This window comes from Ctenopharyngodon idella, chromosome 13 (genome assembly GCF_019924925.1).
Source record: "Ctenopharyngodon idella isolate HZGC_01 chromosome 13, HZGC01, whole genome shotgun sequence".
In the NCBI taxonomy this organism is placed as follows: domain Eukaryota; kingdom Metazoa; phylum Chordata; class Actinopteri; order Cypriniformes; family Xenocyprididae; genus Ctenopharyngodon; species Ctenopharyngodon idella.
The window spans coordinates 23,749,261-23,770,527 of record NC_067232.1 but is presented as its reverse complement, the minus strand read 5'-3'; the positions used below and the strand labels follow the sequence as shown (position 1 = coordinate 23,770,527).

The 21,267-nt window shown below is 36.0% G+C and overlaps 1 protein-coding gene across 2 annotated transcripts in view; it reads left to right on the top strand.

The window, feature by feature from the left end:
• atrn (attractin) overlaps positions 1–21,267 on the top strand; it is a 77,065-nt gene that overhangs the window by 4,034 nt on the left and 51,764 nt on the right. For both annotated transcript variants that reach the window (XM_051918223.1, XM_051918224.1), the window contains exons 2-5: positions 7,601–7,684; positions 8,521–8,634; positions 9,264–9,392; positions 15,607–15,809. In XM_051918223.1, coding sequence (XP_051774183.1) covers positions 7,601–7,684; positions 8,521–8,634; positions 9,264–9,392; positions 15,607–15,809 — 530 coding nt within the window. The remainder of the gene's footprint in view (positions 1–7,600; positions 7,685–8,520; positions 8,635–9,263; positions 9,393–15,606; positions 15,810–21,267) is intronic.

Sequence of the window (21,267 nt, the reverse complement as noted above, 5' to 3'; positions counted from 1 at the left end):
AAAATGTATGGAAAAAGTCTTAAAAAAGGTCTTAAAAGGTATTAAATTTAACTCCATGATTCCTGTATATACCCTGATAGATTTAATTTAGGATTTTACTCACATGTAAACATTGATCAGCGAACATAAGCAGAAGCTCAACCGAAACGTGAATGACGCACAAGAACAAACCTCTTCCGGAAGCTCAAACATGCTGTGTAACACACAAGAATGAACCTCATTGGTTACGCGGCATGTGTGAGCTTCTGGAAAGTTAACCCTTTACACTAAAATGAAAATGAAAATTAGCCAATATTAAAAAAAGGATTTGATCATGCTGTAAAGTGTAACAACAAGAATCACCAGACCGTTGGCGCCCTCTGTAGGCATTTGTTAAAATACATAACGTACATAAGTTGATTGTTTATAATGTATATTACATTAGTGTTTTTTCTTACAGTGTTGTTCAATAAAACCATATGTGACCCTGGACCACAAAACCAGTCATAAGGGTCAATTTTTTGAAATTGAGATTTATACATCATCTGAAAGCTGAATAAATAAGCTTTCCATTGATGTATTTGTTAGGATAGGACAATATTTGTGCCAAGATACAACTATTTAAAAATCAAAATACTGAGAATATCGCCCTTAAAGTTGTCCAAATGACGTGCTTAGCAATGCATATCCACTTACAAAAATAATTTTTTGATATATTTATGGTAGGAAATGTACAAAATATCTTCATGGAACATGATCTTTACTTTATCCTAATGATTTTTGGCATAAAAGAAAAATCAATGATTTTGACCCATACAGTGTATTGTTGGCTATTGCTACAAATATACCCGTGTGACTTATGACTGGTTTTGTGGTCCAGGGTCACATATGATTTAGGGACGTGACAATGAGGAAATTTTGACACTGGTTAATTGACATGGGACAACATCGGTAATACCGAGGGGGGTTGGAGTTTTTCCCTCTTTTTCCACCTCTCTTTTAAATCTCTTGCGGTGCGTGCCCACTGGCAATTTCAGTTAATTCCTATGGAAGCTCAACTTCCAGCTCTGCTACGCTCGCTCCGTGCCAGTGGACATGCACCATTATGAATGCCCATGCGGCCGTATGCGTTTTACTTTCGCTTTAATGCCAATTCGGGGGCGGCAACTGCTTGAATTGTGGGTTCATTGTTATTCTTACACAACAACAAAACACTATTCAAAACACAAATTCGCTGAAATAGGCGCTTTTACATATAAATATATAATATTTATAGAAGATTTACTTATTTAAACTTGTTTTTAATTGTTCAGTTTGGGTTAAAGCATGGTGTATTATAAAAAACTAAAGTAAACTAGCCAGAAAATATGATATATAAACATTATTTTAGTTATTACACGCTATAGGATCTAGCATACCCAAATTAAACCCGAGTTTGCTGACTTTTTTCGCCGAGTTTGCTGTCTTGTAAACGTGCACGCGGCAGATGATGTAAAACACAAAGCTTACCTCATTCGTGTGCAGTAATGGTTAATGCAAGGCTTTTATTTATTTATTTTACATTTAAATGTGAGTGTTGTACACCTCCCTATGTTAACTTGATAGTCTTGAAAGATTGTTTATAAATGACCAACTTATAAAAACAAATTTATAGTTGTCTTTGTAAAGAAATGCTCACTTTATGCAGCTTGGAGCCGCTGCTGTGACGCTGTACAAACGCTTCCAGTGTGAATACTCGCGCGTCTCTGCAGCTGCAGTTCACGCTCAAAACCTGCCTAATATGATTACTTGGTTTTGATACTTTAGTTGAACCACTTCTTATTGTCTCATTGTTATTATGTGTGTTTTAAGTCATTTTAAAGACTATTGTTCACTTACGGCTATTTTATTACCACAAAAATATCCGATTAATCAACAACAACAACAAAAAAAAAGACTGATTACTCGATTACCAAAATAATTATTAGTGACAGCCCTAAATCAGTTAAAAATGCACCTGCTCTTTTTTCTTTCTTTTTTTGTCTTTGTCAAATAAAAGACTGTTTTTCCAGTCTTATATTTCGTCATTGAAGATTTCCTAAAAATAGTCTTAAAAGATTGTCTCGTCTCATTCTTGTGAAAGCAATATTGCGTATCGTCTCGTCTTGTGAGCTAAGTGTATCGTCACACCCATAATAAAACATAATTTTCCAACAATAAAATTGTGGCCAGTGATAATGCTGAGTCGCTATAGTGAGCAAAAAAGTTAATGTCAAGTTGTATGTGACTTTTGATATGGAGTGTCTCTGTGTATGAGACATGCTGTTTTCAGATGTTGCCATGATTAATGGTGATTCTAGTACCATGGTAATAAAACGTTTCTGTACATTTACCATGGTAAATCATGTTTCTTAAACATGTTTCATGTTAATAATTTTTTGGAATACCATGATACGTAAATATGGTAATCATTAAGTGACAGTGTCATGGTATATTTCACAGTACTATAGTAAAGCCACAATACTTTTTAGTAAGAAGAGTGCAGTATTTGTGAAATCGAGTATGGAAGAGCCTACTGTGTCTTCGTACATACTGCATTTTTTTTCTTCCATTAATAGGTATCTGTTAATAGAATTTGGTCCTCGTGTTTGAAATCGCAAGAAGAGAGGATGCATATTCTGTTTGAAAGCGTGATGTTGTCTGATTTGCTGGCCCATTCATAATTCCATAACATAATTATCAGCAACAGGATCTGCTTTACTAAATGGCCTCTTTTTAGTGGATCATTTGTTGAAGTACAGAAGCCGACTGTTTCTTCCACGCAAGCCAGTTTCTTCTTTAATGCCAATTCGGGGGCGGCAACTGCTTGAATTGTGGGTTCATTGTTATTCTTACACAACAACAAAACACTATTCAAAACACAAATTCGCTGAAATAGGCGCTTTTACATATAAATATATATATATAATATAATATAAATATAAATGCGGATCGGTCCAGGACCACGATCTGTTCACATTGGAACCTGATATTGGCCACATTTAAAACAACAACGTGAATATACAAAAAAAAAACAAAAGAAAAAAAAAATCAGAATTGAGCACTAAGGCTCGCAGTGTGAACGTAGAAGAAGTACTCTGTCTCTCAGCATCTCCGTCTAAACTTAATCTAATTCCCAGTAGACCCAGGTTTGAAATCACTTATGGCAGACAGGCATTTCTGACATTCTCTCGGCTGTCTTCTATCATCATAAAAGCTGAATAGAGACTGACAGGAAAAAGCACAACAGCTCAATTATTCAGCAATTTTTTGCCCATTATCAAACGTCTGTGCTTTATTTGAAGAAATACATGATGTGATTTTAATTGTTAATGATTCTAATGGGACATTGTTGAATGATGATCTAATTGGCTGGGTGGAAGATTGCTGTGCTCCGTCGAGAATCACATCCCAGTGATGTGTGTTTGTCACAGCTGTCTGCTGGAGAGTGTATGTGCAGCTCCCACAGGATTGTGGGTGTGTTAATGAACTGTGTTTTTTTTTAATGTTAACAAAGCTCCTTGAGACTGTAGTCAGGGGCTTAGATACCTCATTGCCAAACAAAAACACACACACACACACACACACACTTGGCTCTATATCAGTAGATGAGGTGTCACAGTGTACCAGTATTGACAAGATTCGTGATATTGATGTTGTAATAGTTCTACACATTTGTGGAACTATTTAGTGTTCTACAAATGTGTTTGGTGTTCTGAACTATTTGGTGTTCTACATATTCGGTGAAATTTTGCGGCTAATGTATACACAGAGCGGAATGAGCGTGACTAACTAGCTTGAAGTCAACACATAATCTGCATGGGAAAATGTTCAGCTCTCAAGTAAAATTCCAGATCATGCAGATTCTAATTGAAATGACTAGATTTCGACCACAAAAAAAAATTCACTGAACAAAGGTAAATGGGACTGCATCTCTTACGCTGGTCGAGAAGTTTTTTTTTTTTTTTTTTTTTTTTACTCTTGTAGTTATTTTGTGGAGAATTTATTTTTCAGAATTTCTGTAGATTTCACCATAATATAATTATTGTAGTAACTATACTATAGTTGTGTAGTAAAAATCTGATTTTCGTTACAGGCCTAGTTCAAAACATGTTTCAAAGGAATAGTTGATTCCAAAAAAAATAAAAAAAAATAAAAGCGAGTCATTTACTCAACCTTATGTCATTCCAAACCTCTAGGACTTTCTTTCTTCTTTTCTTGCTTAACTGCTAAACTTCTCCTTTTATGTTACAAGAAATACAGGCTTGGAATGACACAAGGGTGAGTGAAGGATGACATAATTTCCATTTTAGGGTAAATAACCCTATTATAACACTACTCACACTGCCAAAACATTACTGAAACTGAGATGCACACACTGTGCTTGAATTCACCATTGACCCTTGAACTTTAAATAAACAATATAACAGGCTTGTCATGTTAATGTCTAATTAAAGTCTTAGTGAGGACTGTTAAACTTGCATTACATAATTGGTGAACTGTATCTTGTTTACATTGTGTTTCATATTAGCACAATTAATGCAGAATCCACTTTTTCCATTCCTGAAGTAGCTATGCTGATATCTTCCCCATCCTTTGGCTGCAGTATATGATCATGCTATCTGGGTTCCCGCAAAGCAAGAAAGAGCAGCCGGTATGCATGTAGGCCTATCCTATGAGCAGAGACACTCACGTCCACTTGCTTCTCTGTGGATGTGACTCGCAAGACCCACAGTATGCTCCTGTGTTTTAAGCGCCGTCTCACTACCAGTTTTTGATCTTGTACAGTAACATGCTTGTCTCAATGTTGACAACAAGTGTTAGTGCGAAAAATAGGCGTAAATAGAGATACTGATGTTGTATAGGACGGATTGTAATTGCAGTTGCTGAAGTACCTGGATTTTGCTGTGTTCACATCGCAGGAACTAGGAATAATTTCCTCCTTTTGGGGGAACTAAATTATTTCCTACTTCAGAGTAGGGTCTAAATCAGCACTGTAGGAACTGTCAGTGACGTGAATGTACGTTGTTTGGTCAAACGCATTTCAAACACTGGCACCCGGCATTTTTAAAAAGCAGTGTAAACATATTTACTTCACGAACATGGAAAACAGCAATAACGGCATTTACCTGTTGTCTGCAGGGTTGTTCTTTTCTCCAGCTTGATACTGAAAGTTGTCATAGGAGATTTCGTATCTTAGCCCCAATTTTTGCTCTTTCAGTCGCGTAAATTATGCGTTTACATTTCATCTCTGTAATCACGAAACCCACGACACACAACAAATATAGCTCCAATCATGGCGTCCTATTCACAGTTCCTATTCCCAGTGCAAATGCAACCAGGAACATGGCACGGAGGAGAAATGAGTTCCCGGGGAAGTGGCTAGTTCCTATAACTGAGTTCCTAGAACTATTCAGTGCGAAAGTCCCTCATGTTACTTGTAATGGCTAAAAAAACAAAATTGCATGCATTTACCAAAACATTGTTTTGCTTGTGCTTCAGCTCTGTGTGAATGTGTGGGCAAATATGGTTATCCTACTACTCCTAAAACATTCACTACTAGGCTTAAGAGATATAACCAGTTTAGATGAAAAGGATCTCAAGCTGACTAGCTAAAGACATTACTGTAGCTTTACCCATTAAAGGATTAGTCCACTTTCAAATAAAAATTTCCTGATAATTTACTTACCCCCATGTCATCCAAGATGTCCATGCCCTTCTTTCTTCAGTCGAAAAGAAATGAAGGTTTTTGATGAAAACATTCCAGAATTATTCTCCTTATAGTGGACTTCAGTTGGCCCCAAACGGTTGAAGGTCAAAATTACAGTTTAAGTGCAGCTTCAAAGGGCTTTAAACAATACCAGACGAGGAATAAGGGTCTTATCTAGCGAAAGACCGCCTAACGCTGTATGTCCTACACCTTCCCTATTCAACTTACGGAATGAACGTGGCACCAGTTCCGTTTTTTCTGTAAGTTGAATAGGGAAGGTGTAGGACATAAAGCGTAAGCATTTTGAAGAATACGGAAGGCAGTCTGGGGGAAGCCCTTGTGAGGCGATCATTTGTGTTTATAAAGCATATAAGTTTTGTTTTTTTAGAAAATGACCGATCGTTTCACTAGATAAGACCCTTAGTCTTCGTCTGGTATCATTTAAAGCCCTTTGAAGCTGCACTTAAACTGTAATTTTGACCTTCAACCGTTTGGGGCCAATTGAAGTCCACTATAAGGAGAATAATCCTGGAATGTTTTCATCAAAAACCTTCATTTCTTTTCGACTGAAGAAAGAAGGGCATGGACATCTTGGATGACATGGGGGTGAGTAAATTATCAGGAAATTTTTATTTAAAAGTGAACTAATCCTTTAATAGACACGGTACTTCCTTGAAAATAAATTCCAGCATATGCTTTACAATAAACTCCTGTTAGAGAGCTACATATGGCAATTTATCTGTTCAATAAAACAATTTACTCATCTGTTGAGTAATAACAACTCTATCTCCTTGTTGCATTTACAACATTTCAAATCCCTCAGTTCATCTCTGAAAAGCCAAGCCAATGTTGATTCTTGTTTTATTACGAGCTCTGTCGTGTTTTCTCTTTTTTTTGCCAGCAGACTCTCATCTGTTCAGCGTCTTTTTTTAAAATGGATAATTCCCAGGAGATTCGAGATTTATTTATCTATTTACGGATATGAGACATGCACGGGCGAGTCATGCATGTACACAATTTCCTGCGGAAACCATCTCATCAGGTCTAAAATATAAACGCTTAGTCTTACCATAGTGAATCAGGGTAAGACAAAAACACATTTTGGAAGAAGGATTGATGTGTTGACTTATTTAAATGTTGTTAATTTTGACCAAAAAAATGTTACATAGTGTACAATTAAGTTATTAGTTGTTATTTTTTTATGTCTATATGTTAAAAATGAGGGCTTTCAATTATACTGTAATGTTGAATGGCTATAATTGCTCATTTCATCCCCAATAATAGAGACTGTGTCTGTGCGCCGCCTATCAATGACGTCATACCCGCGTTACCCTCGGTTTCCAGTTTTATTTTGTAGAAACCATGGAAACACCAAAGACGCTTTAATATGTGTTTTATTAGACAGGTGAGCAACTGTTTGGATACATTCATCGACAGAAAAATAATCATGTTATATAGCTCAACACGTTTAGTCTCATTGTTTGAATCTTGTTTTCTTGATTATATTAATTATATTCTAATATCAATCTTGCTTACTGCAGTGTGCAACAAGTGTCTCATAGCAGCCACCGACCGAACGCTCAGATTAACGTTATAACATCATTTTCAACACACTCAAATGTATCTAATATGATAAACAGCGCTGTGTTACCCCACATATGCTTGACCGGAAGAAGCGGAAGCGGCGGCTGTGGCATAATAAAAGTTCCGCTGCTCTCGTGCCGTGTGTACAAATTTTAATGCTAGGGGTGATTGCGATTAATTACAGAAAAATGCGAGATTAATTCGTTATTTTTTTAATTGATTGACAGCACAAATATTAACCCGTCCCTTCAGGTGTGTGTTTTAGTAGCTGTGTTTCATGTAGTAATGTTGTGTGTCTGTCATATGCAGGCTAACGGGACCCTCTGGCTACCTCTCTGATGGGGCAGGAAACTACAAATACAAGACCAAATGCACGTGGCTTATTGAGGGACAGTGAGTATTGGTCTAAAAATGAAACTCTCTTTCTCAGATTAGAGGTCTGATCCTTAAGCCTGAATCTGGACTGTAAATGAGACACTGTAACCTGACCTGGCCTGACATGACCTGACCGGTATTGTTAAATTTTAAAGCCTCTAAAATCGATTATTTTCTCTTTTTTTCCCCCAAGACATCAATAATAGATTTGTTTATTGGTATGGTAATAAAAACAAACATTATTTCTTATCTATACGGCTATGTTTTTTAAATAGTTTGGCCGTATAGCTGAGTAACTTGCAAAACAGTATTAAAAACCAAATTTTAAAAATGTATTGTGATAACATTGTGGATTGTTATCCTGCCTGAAAAAATTGTTATATGATTTTCTACCACAAAAATAAGAAATGATTGTCATTTGGTAAATGCTAATATGCAATGAATTAATTGTCATATCATGTAATTGATTTAACTCAAGTTTTAAATGAATGTCAATCCTATATCAAATATTTATATCCATAATAAACATTTTCATTTATTAAAAACCTATGGTGTTTGCCCACCTGGCTTATTTGAAGCATTTGTTTAGAAACAAATGCTTCTGTTTGTTAGGTGCGTTGCAAGAATGCTGTCCCACCGAAGCCCTGGTTCCCGCTCTAATAAATATAGAAGAAAATGCAACATTGTAACAATTTAAATCCCTGTTTTGGAGCAAAGCAAGCAATCTACACATATGAAAAGCCCTTTAACAGTTTGTCAGGTCCTGTCAGGTTTGGGTCATGTAGCTGACCTCTATATCGGATACCTAGCATTTGTGTGTGTTATGGTGGTTGATGGTCCTCTTTTCTCGACAGGCCAAACTCTATCCTGAGGCTTCGCTTTGAGCATTTTGCTACTGAGTGCAGCTGGGATCATCTGTATGTGTACGATGGAGACTCCATCTACTCTCCTTTACTCGCTGCCTTCAGGTATTCTCTTCACTTCTCTTCATTTCTCTGTGTGTGTGTGTGTGTGTGTGTGAGGTGTAAACAGGAAGAGTGAGATTTCCAGGTAATGACCTGTTAATCCAGGATCAGATTTGAATATGAAGCGTTCTGGAGGGGTGGTGTACTTGCACCACATCAGACACTGGTTTTAAATGGTGTGAACGACCCCTAGAAATATACCTGCGATCTGGTGGAAATACCCTGACATATTTGTCATCCATGATTGATTCTTCAGCCGAAAATGTCTGATAAAACAGCTATTTTAAAATTCTAATATTTCACAATATTACAGTTTTACTCTATTTTTGATCAAATAAATGCTGTATTGGTGATCAGGTGAGCCTGTTAGTCTAAGGAATTACTCGGATAGTGATTTATTCACACCAATATGCCAACAGTTTGAACAATATTTGACAGAACATCTACAAAAATCTTCAAAAATTCATACAAAACCCAACACGAATCATTTTTAAGCAGCCCATTATAAAGAAAGTACAAAAACCCTCTAATAGAGTACAAATAAATGAGAAAGTGATGAAATTTTTGAATTTGTTACGTTCCCTTTCAGCAGAGGTAATAAAGGTTCTGTGTTCTTCTCTTTTATGTTCCAGCGGTTTGATTGTTCCTGAGAGCTACAGCAATGAGACTGTCCCAGAGGTGGTGGCACAGTCTGGCTTTGCCCTGCTGCACTTCTTCAGTGACGCTGCGTATAATCTTACTGGCTTCAACATCTCCTACAGGTAAAGCTTTAATTCCTGGACCAAAACAGCAGTACTGTAGTTCTGTTACAAAACCTAGTGAGCTGCTTGCTTAGACAGCGTCTAATTGAGGAACAAGTAAATAAATGAACTTTCTATTCATCAAAGAATCCTGAAAAAAATGCATTACCACTCCCACAAAAATATTAAAATGTTTTCAACATTAATAATAAGAAATGTTTTTTGCACCAAATCAGCATATTAGAATTTCTGAAGGATCATGTGACACTTAAAACTAGAGTGATGATGCAGAAAATTCAGCTTACATTACATTTTAAAATGTGTTAAAATAGAAAACAAATACAATAATAAAAATCTGTTAGAATATTATAATATTTTACTTTTTTATCTAATAATTTTAGCCTGTGGGAGTGTAAGAAACTTATTTCAAAAACATTTAAAAACGGTAGTGTACTCAAAGACGTTATTGGAGTTTGCTGCCCATGTAGGCCTGTCAGTCACTCTTATTTTCCATTCAGTTTAGATGATTCCAGGCATCTGCCTGTTTACGCAGCAGACAGGAAGGAAGCTTACTAGGTTTAAAAACAGAATTTGTTTCTTGTAAACATGCTTGTTACTCTCTAGGACTTTGAAACTTTAACCTTAATTTACAGCTTACTTGCAAAGCTATCACTAACCTATGAACACTGGTTTATTTAAAGTGCCCCTATTATGCTTTTTTGGATATTACCTTTTATGTATTTTGCAATATAGCTGTTTCAAAGATCAATGTGTGTGATAAATGGAGTTATTGTCTCCTAAATGAAAGAATGATTCTGAACTGCCTGAAATGAGTCGTCAGTAATTCCAGTCTCAAACCTACATAACCAATTTGCACAATGCAAGCCTATGTTCTTCATTGGCTGCCCGTGAACAGCGTCTACTTTGACCCACCCTCAAACACTGTAGTTGTAGCTGAGGCCTGTTAGAGTTTGGTTTGCGTTGTCGACATGTGGAGAAGATGCTGTTTTCTGCACTGCGAAAGTAAATACACTTCGCAAAGGACTTGGACTTGAATTGATACGGTAAAACCAACTGCATCGTTTTTTGATGCACAATGTAAGTGATAGACCAATCACAACAGACTCAGCCATTTGACCAATCAGAACAGAGTAGCCTCGAGGTATCATTTATCAAACCGTTTCAGACACCGTGAGAAAAGATGTTGAGAATATTGAAGTGTTTTATGACCTTAGATGTATGTAAACCTATTGTAGGAGACCTCCAAAACAAATGTAGGAACCTTTTAAAATAGCATATAAGGACACTTTAACCAAACAAACAACGTTTTTGTTAGGGCTGTGCAATTAATCGTAATTTTTCGATTTCAATTTTGGCTTCCAACGATTATGAAAACAAGATAATCGATGTGAAACGATTGATGTGTACACGCCTAAACAATCAAATAGCCTACACACAAATATGTTGAAATGCCGTTTTGTTAAGTATCCTCGTAAACACAGTCGATCATGTCTTAAGTGAATGTAAACACTTAGAAAGAGTGCTTGTGTAACAGTATATTGGATCCATGCAGCTCTTAAAGTGACAGCAGCCTAATAAATCTGCTGCAGTCAAACAACAAAAGACAAAGATAAAATCACTCACTGCTCTTGAATGAATAAACTGTAGTTTTAATAAGGATTAGTCTATATTTAATGTATACAGCAGTGTTATTTTACATTTGTTTACTTTATTCAATTTCTATTGTAGGTTATTACTTATCTGAATACCCATTAGTACATATTCCTGAAAAACCTAAAGCAGTATTTTGTGTGTAATTTAGTTTCTTTGTTCTTATTGTATTGCTGACTGTTTATTTGTCTTCTGTAACTGTTTTGAGGAATTTTACTTACATTAACCTAATTAAAATGACTCATCATGAAAAAAAACTTTGATCATATCACCCACCTATAATCTTGTTAAATAATTGTGATTATGATTTTTGCCATAATCGAGCAGCCCTAGTTTTTGTACAAGGCAAGTATCTTGAAATCCCAGATACATGGCTACTTGTAAATGTCCATAAATGGCAACGGATACTTTGTGGCTGCATTTTGGTGTAGTTACGCCATCTACCAGCAGGGGCGGGGCCTTGTTTTGTTGTCCATGGCTTTTGAGAAGCTCTGAGGATTCTGAGTAATGTGGATATGTCCTAAAGTTCACCCAAAAAAGGGAAATGCTGTCAACATTTACTCACTCTCATGTTGTTCCAAACATGTATGACTTCCTTTCATCTGTGAAACACAAAAGAAGTAGTTTGCAATGCTGAAATTCCAGATATGCCTCATGAAAGTCAAGTTTGGTTTGTCATTTCAGCCAAATACAGTGAAAATGTTACTTCACCTGTTCTGCATTGCAAAAGAAAGACAGGTCAAGACACACCTCACAGAAAAGCTTGCATTATAAAAGTGAGTATGTGTATGTGATTTTTGGCTGAACTGTCCCTTTAAGGCTCTGTACGCTAGAGAACAAGAGCTAGAACAAGAAAATGCAGGTCAGAGTAATTTAAGAAGAGCGGGACAGAGGAAGCGCAGATGTCTTTGACCTCTGTGTCTGTGTCAGGAACTGCTCATGTGAAGTCCTGATGGCGACTGCGGCAGTTTCTATAGTGACTGCATTCACTAAGACCCAAAAAACACTGGAGTGCGGTATCAATAGAACATCAAACACCAAGCCTGACACACACTGCAGACACTCACAAAAACACGTAAAGCTGAAAGACAGATGCTAGACTGCCTGTTATTCTCTGCTGTCCCTTTTTCCCCCCATGTTCAGCTCTAGAGGAGAGTGAGCTGCCTACTAATGTGGCTGTCGGTACACACTTCAGTTCAGGTTGAACTCAAATATTCTGTTCCCACCTTAAGCTAGCTCCTCCCTCAACACAGTTGTTTATAAGATATTTTCAAGCTACCAAGGCAATTATTAACTTAAAATGAAGTTAAAATATTTACCAAACATATTGTGTAAGTTTATATTTGCCTTGCTGTTGTAAATGCTTTATGGACCTTGTGACATGGCTCTGCTGCTCTGTGTGCTGCTGAATCGGTGTGTACTGCGGCTTTTCTAAATCGAGACGTTTTTACTGTAGACGAAACGTCCACTGTATAGCCAGATACTGTAGTAGGGGAAATAGCTGGACAATATTGGCAAGATCTAATGTCTACTCATTACAACGCCTAACTGTGCACTGGAAAAGGTAAATGCCCAAGCAAACAGTGTAACAATAGGCTTACATAAGGTGTGGCTGGTGCAAGGAAAATCATTAAACTGAAGTCATTTGTGATGAATGAGTTTAAAAACAGTCTTATATGGCATATGTATTCCTGTATTGGAAATGTTAAGCTTCAAATATGGATGCATGATATTTGCATGTTTGTATAGTTTTATAATATCAAATGGAATCAAATCAATTATAAATCATAACTAAACAAAATATTTTAAAATGTTTTTTAACCAACATAAAAAATAATTAATATCGGGCTCTTATGTGCAGAGATTATTAGTCCACCATTTGTAGGTTGACTTCCTGAGCAGTTGTTTTAGTATTATTTAGTTACTATTATAGTATTTACTTAGCATTTATTATTTCTTAGCATTTTTTTTTTTTTTTTCATTTTAAATTTTACTTTTTCTAATTTTGTTCTCTTCTCATTTTTATTAGTAATTTTTTATTTCTATTTAGCCTTGGTTTATTTTTATTTCAGTTTTAGTTTTTAGTGCTGACATGGCATTGAAAAATAAATAAATACATTTGTTTGAGTAATTTTAGTACTTCAGCTTAAATGAAAATTAGAAATGTTTCATAAAATAATATTTACTTAAAGGTGCAATATTTAAAATTTGTCCGCTAGAGGTCGCTAGAGGCCTATTCAAAACAAAGGCGTAGCTTGATGACACCAAGTTTGAGCACGGAATCTTGGGACATGTGGTCTTCACCTCAACGGATGGTGCAAAAGAATAGGGATAAGACTCGGGAAGAAATCATGTTCAAGGATGCGATTATTAACGTTGTAGTATGAAGCAGAGCAGGACCGAGTGTTGTGGGAGCTGAACGAGGCCGCTGGAGCGATTGCGCAACACGCCTCACGAGCAGCGGGACTTTTATTATGCCACAGTCCTCACGCGTCCCGGAGCCTTGGTTAAAATTGCAATTTTCTCACGATTTACAAATAGTTGGAAACATTTGGGATATTGTAAGTACTCAAGTGAACAAAATATATAACAATGGCCTAGTGGTTTTTGGATATTTTACTGCAAAAATATTACATATTGCACCTTTAAATAATATTTCTACTTTATTGTATTTCAGCTTTATTTCAATTAATGAAAACAATTTTAACAGTTTTAGTAAACAATAGGGCTGCAAGATAAATCAAATAAAAAAAAGGTACAAATCGCGATTATACATATCGCAAGGGCTTGCAATAATGAAGTGATTTTAATGCTTCAAAAAATTGCAAAAATTCACATGGCTTTGCCTCAACAGAGGATGTGATTGGATAACTGACTAGTTTTGTCATCCTTTTTATACCTTTACTGTGTTGCATCATGGGGGTGAGAGATACCAAGTATGATTGGAAAGGGGTGGAAAACTGTTTTTATGAGTTATTGCTCTTGACTATTGCTCCTTTTTTTTTTTTTTTTTGTACACTATATTGCCAAAAGTATTAGGGACACCCCTCCAAATCACTGAATTCAGGTGTTCCAATCACTTCCATGGTCACAGGTGTATAAAATCAAGCACCTAGGCATGCAGACTGCTTCTACAAACATTTGTGAAAGATTGGGTCGCTCTCAGGAGCTCAGTGAATTCAAGCGTGGTACCGTGATAGGTTGCCACCTTAGCAATAAATCCATTCGTGAAATTTCCTCACTACTAAATATTCCACGGTCAACTGTTAGTGGTATCATAACAAAGTGTAAGCAATTGGGAACAACAGCAACTCAGCCACGAAGTAGTAGACCACGTAAAATCACAGAGTGGGGTCAGTGCATGCTGAGGCGCAGAAGTCGCCAACTTTCTGCAGAGTCAGTAGCTACAGACCTCCAAACTTCATGTGGCCTTCAGATTAGCTCAAGAACAGTGTGTAGAGAGCTTCATGGAATGGGTTTCCATAGCTGAGCAGCTGCATCCAAGCCTTACATCACCAAGTGCAATGCAAAGTGTTGGATGCAGTGGTGTAAAACACGCTGCCACTGGACTCTAGATGATTTTGGGTTGAATTAGAGCGGAGACTGCGAGCCAAGCCTTCTTGTCCAACATCAGTGTCTGACCTCACAAATGCACTTCTAGAAGAATGGTCAAAATTTCCCATAAACACACTCCTAAACCTTGTGGAAAGCCTTCCCAGAAGAGTTGAGGCTGTTATAGCTGTAAAGGGTGGGCCAACTCCATATTAAACCCTACGGATTAAGAATGGGATGTCATTAAAGTTCATGTGCAAGTAAAGGCAGGCGTCCCAAAACTTTTGACAATGTAGTGTATATTGAAGTTGGATTTTTTTTTTTTTTCTTAAGGTTTTTTTTTTTCTCCTCATGTTTTTTCACCTGTGAGCACCCTGCACTACATGAAATAAAAAGAAAAACTTGCATTTAACTTCCTCCATTCGTTGAGGAACTCTAGGCGGTATCCCTAGTTGAACAGTGACAAAGATCGTGATATGATTTCGGGAAGATCACCCACCCCAACTTCTCACAAGATTGCGTTCACAAACATCAGGCATCAAGATAACCTGACAGCGTTTATTATGTGTGTCTGTGCATTCTGAGACGTCATTTATGATGTAGGAAAAAAGAGCCGCAGTGGCTTCCCCGATTGCAGCAACTTGCATTTTTATTGCAGATATTTTTGCACTAATTTCCCAGGAAGTGACTATTTTGTTCTCTTGAACACATGGGATGGAAACGCTGCTTTATTCGCATAAAGTTAAATTCCCGAATTATATTCGCTGCTTTGATGGTGTGAAGCCCAAGTTAACAATAACAACACTGTTCTCACTGCTGCTCTGTCAAAACATTGCTCTTTTTAAGCAGACTGACATGCCAACTATCGTGACCAATCACATGTTTGGGGTTAGGCTACCTTTAATAAGCCTGTTAGCAGGAAGCTGACTAGGTTGTCCAAACAACGGTAGACCAACACAGATATGACACTTACTATTGCATTGATTTTTTTCTGTCTGTCTGCTCTACCCAGGTTGAATACATGCCCCAATAACTGCTCTGATCGAGGGGAGTGTCGTGTGGGGAATTCCAGTGAGTCTGTGCAGTGTGTATGTGAGGATGGCTGGAAAGGAGAGGCCTGCGATGTGCCCTACTGCTCCTCTGACTGTGGCTTTCCTCTGCGGGGACAGTGTGAAAGCAGCGGCAAACGCTGCCAATGCAGACCAGGATGGCAAGGTAAGATGTAGCTTGCGCTGATCCATAGAAATGACAATAAGCTACTCAAAACTGGACAAATAAGAAAAAAATTAAAGGGCGAGTCTTTAATTCACTCATGCTGGGGTTAGTCCGGTTTTAGAACGTTTAATACAATTCTTCTCACACAGTCATTTATGAACAGGATTGATGCATTTCAGGACTCACATCTGCATTTTGAGAGTGAGTTCGGTGAAGTCTGTTAAAATCACCTTCACACCTTGTCTCAATGGGACTTTTATTTATTATTAACTTGTTGTGTCGGATGTGATAAGACTGTTGATGTTATGCAAATCACCATCTTTAATATTTACTTTTAGCCTCTGTCTCTATGTATGGCTACAAGCGTTATTCGCAATCGTGAAAATATAAAAGGGCCATGACATTGGTTATTTGTCGAATTTGAATACTGTATGTAAGCTGTTCTATGAACAGGACACGTTAAGAGTCATTTAAGGAGTCTGTTCATCAGTTTTGTTTGCAATGTTTTGTAATTCACTCACAGTTCTGGGAATCTGTAGATCTTTTTTGGTTTCCCTAATTGTTTCCTGCCTCCCTTCCCCTTCGCCTCTCACAGTTCTGACTACAGATCTCTCTATCTCAATCTCTCCGCCTCTAGTGTTGTTTGGGTTTGCGTGAAAGACGGTACTCTATGTACTGATACTGTTTGTCCCAGGGCTGTATTTTGGACAAATGCTTATGTTCTAATACTTAGCTTATTCTGGTGAGCTCTGATAAACCAAACGTGCAAAAAAACAGATGGTTCAAGGTCCTTGAGTTTAAAACGTGTGAATGTGAGTTTAGCACACATTTCGATGACTGCAACTAGTGTACAAAGAGTGCTAGATGACTAAATCCCGATGCACCAAAATAGGACCGAGACTGACTTCCGTTACAAATGTTGTTGTATCATTTATGTCTGTAGCACAGGGGCAACTCTAGAGAGTTTGACTTTTTAGTGGAAACTTAGGTTACTATAGTGAATTTGTGTTCATACATGCCTCATTTATCCTAATACATCTTTTATATTTTTTCAAATGCCTTTTATATACAGATTTCAATGTTTTTCTCTTGTCCCATACTCAGACTTTACATTTTAAACCAAGAAAATCAATTATAGAAAATTACAAGTTTGAAATTCTGATTATATAAACAGAGTGAAATAATATTTATTGGTTTAAATTAGGGATGCACCGAGACCATTTTTTAAGGACCAAGTACGAGTACCGATACTTTTTTTTTTTTTTTTTTTTTCTGGTACTCGCCGATACCGATGCCTATACATTTATTAATTTCTCTCTCTCTCTCTCTCTCTTTTTTTTTTTTTTTTTTTTTTTTTTTTTTTTTTTTTTTTTCCCACAACACAGTGAGACTAATGAATGTAGAACAGCTTCTTTATTATTATTGACTTGACATTTGATATTCAACAGTGCTTTGCATTTGCCTGCATTGACACCATTTTCTTTAAGAGCTGAATTAAACAAAATTATATACCAGTTATCACTGTAAAGCTGCTTTGACACAATCTGCATTGTAAAAAGCGCTATATAAATAAAGGTGAATTGACTTGACTATTATTCTAATGAAAAAAGTAATCATTTTTATGTGCTTGTCACAAACTTAAAGAACAAAAATTTCACAGTGTCCAATAACCTTCAAAGGGCATAATGACCAATACATATATAATTGTTATATAAAAAGAAATTTACAAACAAATTACAAACAATACAACAAATACTATAGAGATACAAATTAAATAAACTTGTTTTTCAGATACAGTAGGTTTATTTACCATGTATACATTTATTTAACATCTTTTGTTGTTTTATTAACATTAATGACAAATATTTAATTAGGCTACGGCCCCTTTAAGACCGAATCCATAGATACTGACACACATCCTGTTTTCACCCAAATGTTTACGTAAAATTCACGGAAAATTCTGTCAGTTACGTCACGTGAGGTATCGGTCTTTGGTATCGGGGGTATTTTTACGAGTACACGAGCACGAGCTTGGTATCGGGCCGATACCGATACCGGTATCAGTATCGGTGCATCGCTAGTTTAAATGATCTAATTTCAAATATTATGACTGTCTCACAGTGTGCACTAGGGCTTAGTAAAAAATATTGATTTCTCGATTTTAATCGATTTTCATTTTTACGAACTGATATCGATTCTTAAATCCCAGGAATCGGTTAGTCTATCCTTTTTTCAGTTGATGAATAAACAGAACACTGATATGTTAAAAGGGAGTACAACTTAATGAAATCTGTATCATGTCTCATGTAATTGCTCAATAAGTGTTTCAACCGCTGAAAGACATCAATAAAACCACTTACAATGTCACGTAACATCAGGGAAACCATATTCAGTGACCATAAACTTGTTAGTCAGCTAGAAAAATGAACTCTAGAGAGGAGCATTTTGCTAAATAAATTACATATTCATTATAATTGTTATGAGAGTGTTTCAATATTTAATGCATGTTTGAATAAATCTGTCAAGCTTTAATAACAACCACCATTTAAATGTTTATATTTCAAAAAACGAATTGGAGTAGAAATATAATTATGTGATTGTAAAGTTAGTATTATAACTTTATTATTATAAAAACTTACTCAAGTGTAATGCAAGTACAAATCTGTTAATTTTAACCTTTAATATTATATAGTAATGTAGTACCAGCTGATTCCCATGTATAGTTTACAGCATTAGTTGAGAGGTTTGTTTCCTTAAGAAAATTTTCCATGTACTGTAATTGATATATATCCGAAATAATTGATATTGAATCAAATTTGTGTCAGTACCCAGCCCAAGTGTACACAGGATGAAATGTCATACATATGAAGTGTGAAGAAAATAAAGAAAATTAAATAATTTGTGTCATTCTCTCTCAAGCTTTTATTTAAAATTATTTAATTTTATGTATTTAGGATGCGAAAAATGCCAGCTATGAAGTAGTTAACCCTGCAGCTGTTTCATTAAAAAAAATTCTCTTTTATTTACATTTTCTAGTCCGCAGGGCCAAAATGCCCTTACTTGAAGAAACACCCAATCGCCACCTCAGACTTGTTTGTTTCTGATCTAAATTGACCTATTATGAACATTAAATAGTTTATCACTACTGTAGCAAAGCTCAAGGCTCGGGGAAGGAGAAGGTGGGAACCAGCAAAGTTTAATGTGAAGTTTAGTCACATCACGGCCGACTGCCGCATATAAACGTAATAAAACCGCAACATACAGTAAATGTCCCAGGCCTACTCTCTCGCCCTTCACTGTTGTCGCTCCTCCTTATATCCTTCTGGAGTTCCTCTCTCATTAACATTCGGTCCACCGGCCTCACGCCGCTCACACAGCCCCGCCCATCTTCACGACTACATTAATTCACCTCTGTTTGCTCTCCCGAACTGTTTACAAATTAAGAAGTGCACCATATGAAACAGAAAAGAGTTCTTCCTAACTTACTATAACTGTTGAGGCTTCTGCCATTTTGACTCCTTTTTTATATTACATCACAAGTCTGAGGTTTCATAATCAGTTTCCAACTTGTAATTACGAGGTTGATAAAGATGTGGACTTTTTTAAAAAATTGTAATTACGTTAAATATGACTTGGAGCCACTAAACCTCAGTCTTAGGGAGAGCACTGCTGAAGGTGTGGGTCTCTCTCATATCTGAGCTCTCCATCTCTGTTTCTCTCTCTTCCTCTCTCTCTCCCGTCAGAGACGCAGATCTGTGGAAGTGTTTAATTGCCCATCTGTGAACAACAGATTGAGCCACACTCAGAGCTGACTCATATTTCAAGTTCCTCCCTGGTTTCCTGTCATTTTATATGTTTTCAAGCACAGCTCTCTTGTGTATCTTCTATTTTATTGTTATATTTTGTAAATTTAGCCAATTAACTATGTTTTAAGTACATGAAATTAAAGTTGACTTCCACTGATTGACTGCTGATGTACATTTCGTGCTTGATTTGCATAATGTTCCATTCAAAGCAAAAATTGCATGTTTAATAAGAGTAAATGAGTTGTTCTGCAAAGTATCAGCTTGGACTGAGAAATATAGAAATATAGTGAATATTATAGTGAATAAACTGTGACATATTATACCCAAAAATTCTTCATACAGTGGATTACCAGTAAAATTGATAAATTTGGAACCATAAATTATTCAGACACTTTGACCTGACCATGTTTTGCTTAAACATTCTGACTCAGTTTAACTTTGAGATCTTGTCATATTTTATTACCATTTTTTTAAACTATAACTATATATGTTCAAGGTGTCTGAATATATATATAATATATATACACATATATATACACACATATATATATATATATATATATATATATATATATATACACACACACATATATATGTGTGTATATATATAACCGACTAGTCTAAACCTTGCGTGTCTGGCTTTGAACGCACTTCTCATGTTTGAAAAGTATCTGTACACATGACGGGTGGCAAAATTGCAAGACAATTTTGATGTGTACTGACAACTATACATTATTTAAGCGTACTCTCTTTGTTAGGATGTTGATATAGCAACTGTTCAAGTGTCTCATAAGTTTTATTCATAATGTTTCTTTAGTTCAATAAAAAGAAAATACATACTGTATTGTCCCTCATAACCAGTAGTATAACAAGCCTATAAGCAAATTATATACTATAAGTCATATACTATATAATTGTTATATACTAGTTTGACATGACATAGAAGAAAATGGAAAAGTTTTGTGTAGGCTTTCAAAAATCTCTCATCTTGCTCATCTTCTGAGTAAAATCTGAGGTAAAATCAAATGATTTTGTTTCCGCTCCAGATATAGGCGTATACTTTTCAAAATGATATATTAATTTTAAAATGTAACATTAACATGATGGTAATTTAAACATAGCCTTTGTAAAAATATAAAGCATAAAAGAAATTATAATAAAAATATGTAAACAACTAGTATTTCCAAGTCGACTAGCATCATTTAATCGACTAGTCGAATAGTCTTGCACATCCCCCAATTATTTTTTATTTTCTATTCTATTCTATTCTATTCTATTCTATTCTATTCTACTCTATTCTATTCCTGTGATGGCAAAGCTGAATTTTGAGCATCATTACTCCAGTCTTCAGTGTCATACAATCCTTCAGAAATCATTCTGATGTTCAAACAGTTGTACTGCTTAATGTTTTTGTGGAAACCATGATACATTTTTTTTTTTCCCAGTATTCTTTGATGAATAAAAAGTTCAGAAAAACTGCACTTATTTTAAGTAGATATATTTTGTAACATTAAAAAGGTCTTTACTGTCACTTTTGGTCAGTTAATGCATCTTTGCTAAATGATGCTAGAAAAAAACCCCACATTTTTGATTGGTATTGTCAAAAGGCAGAAAAACTTCAACAGTACTGTATATAGAATATTTTTTGCTTA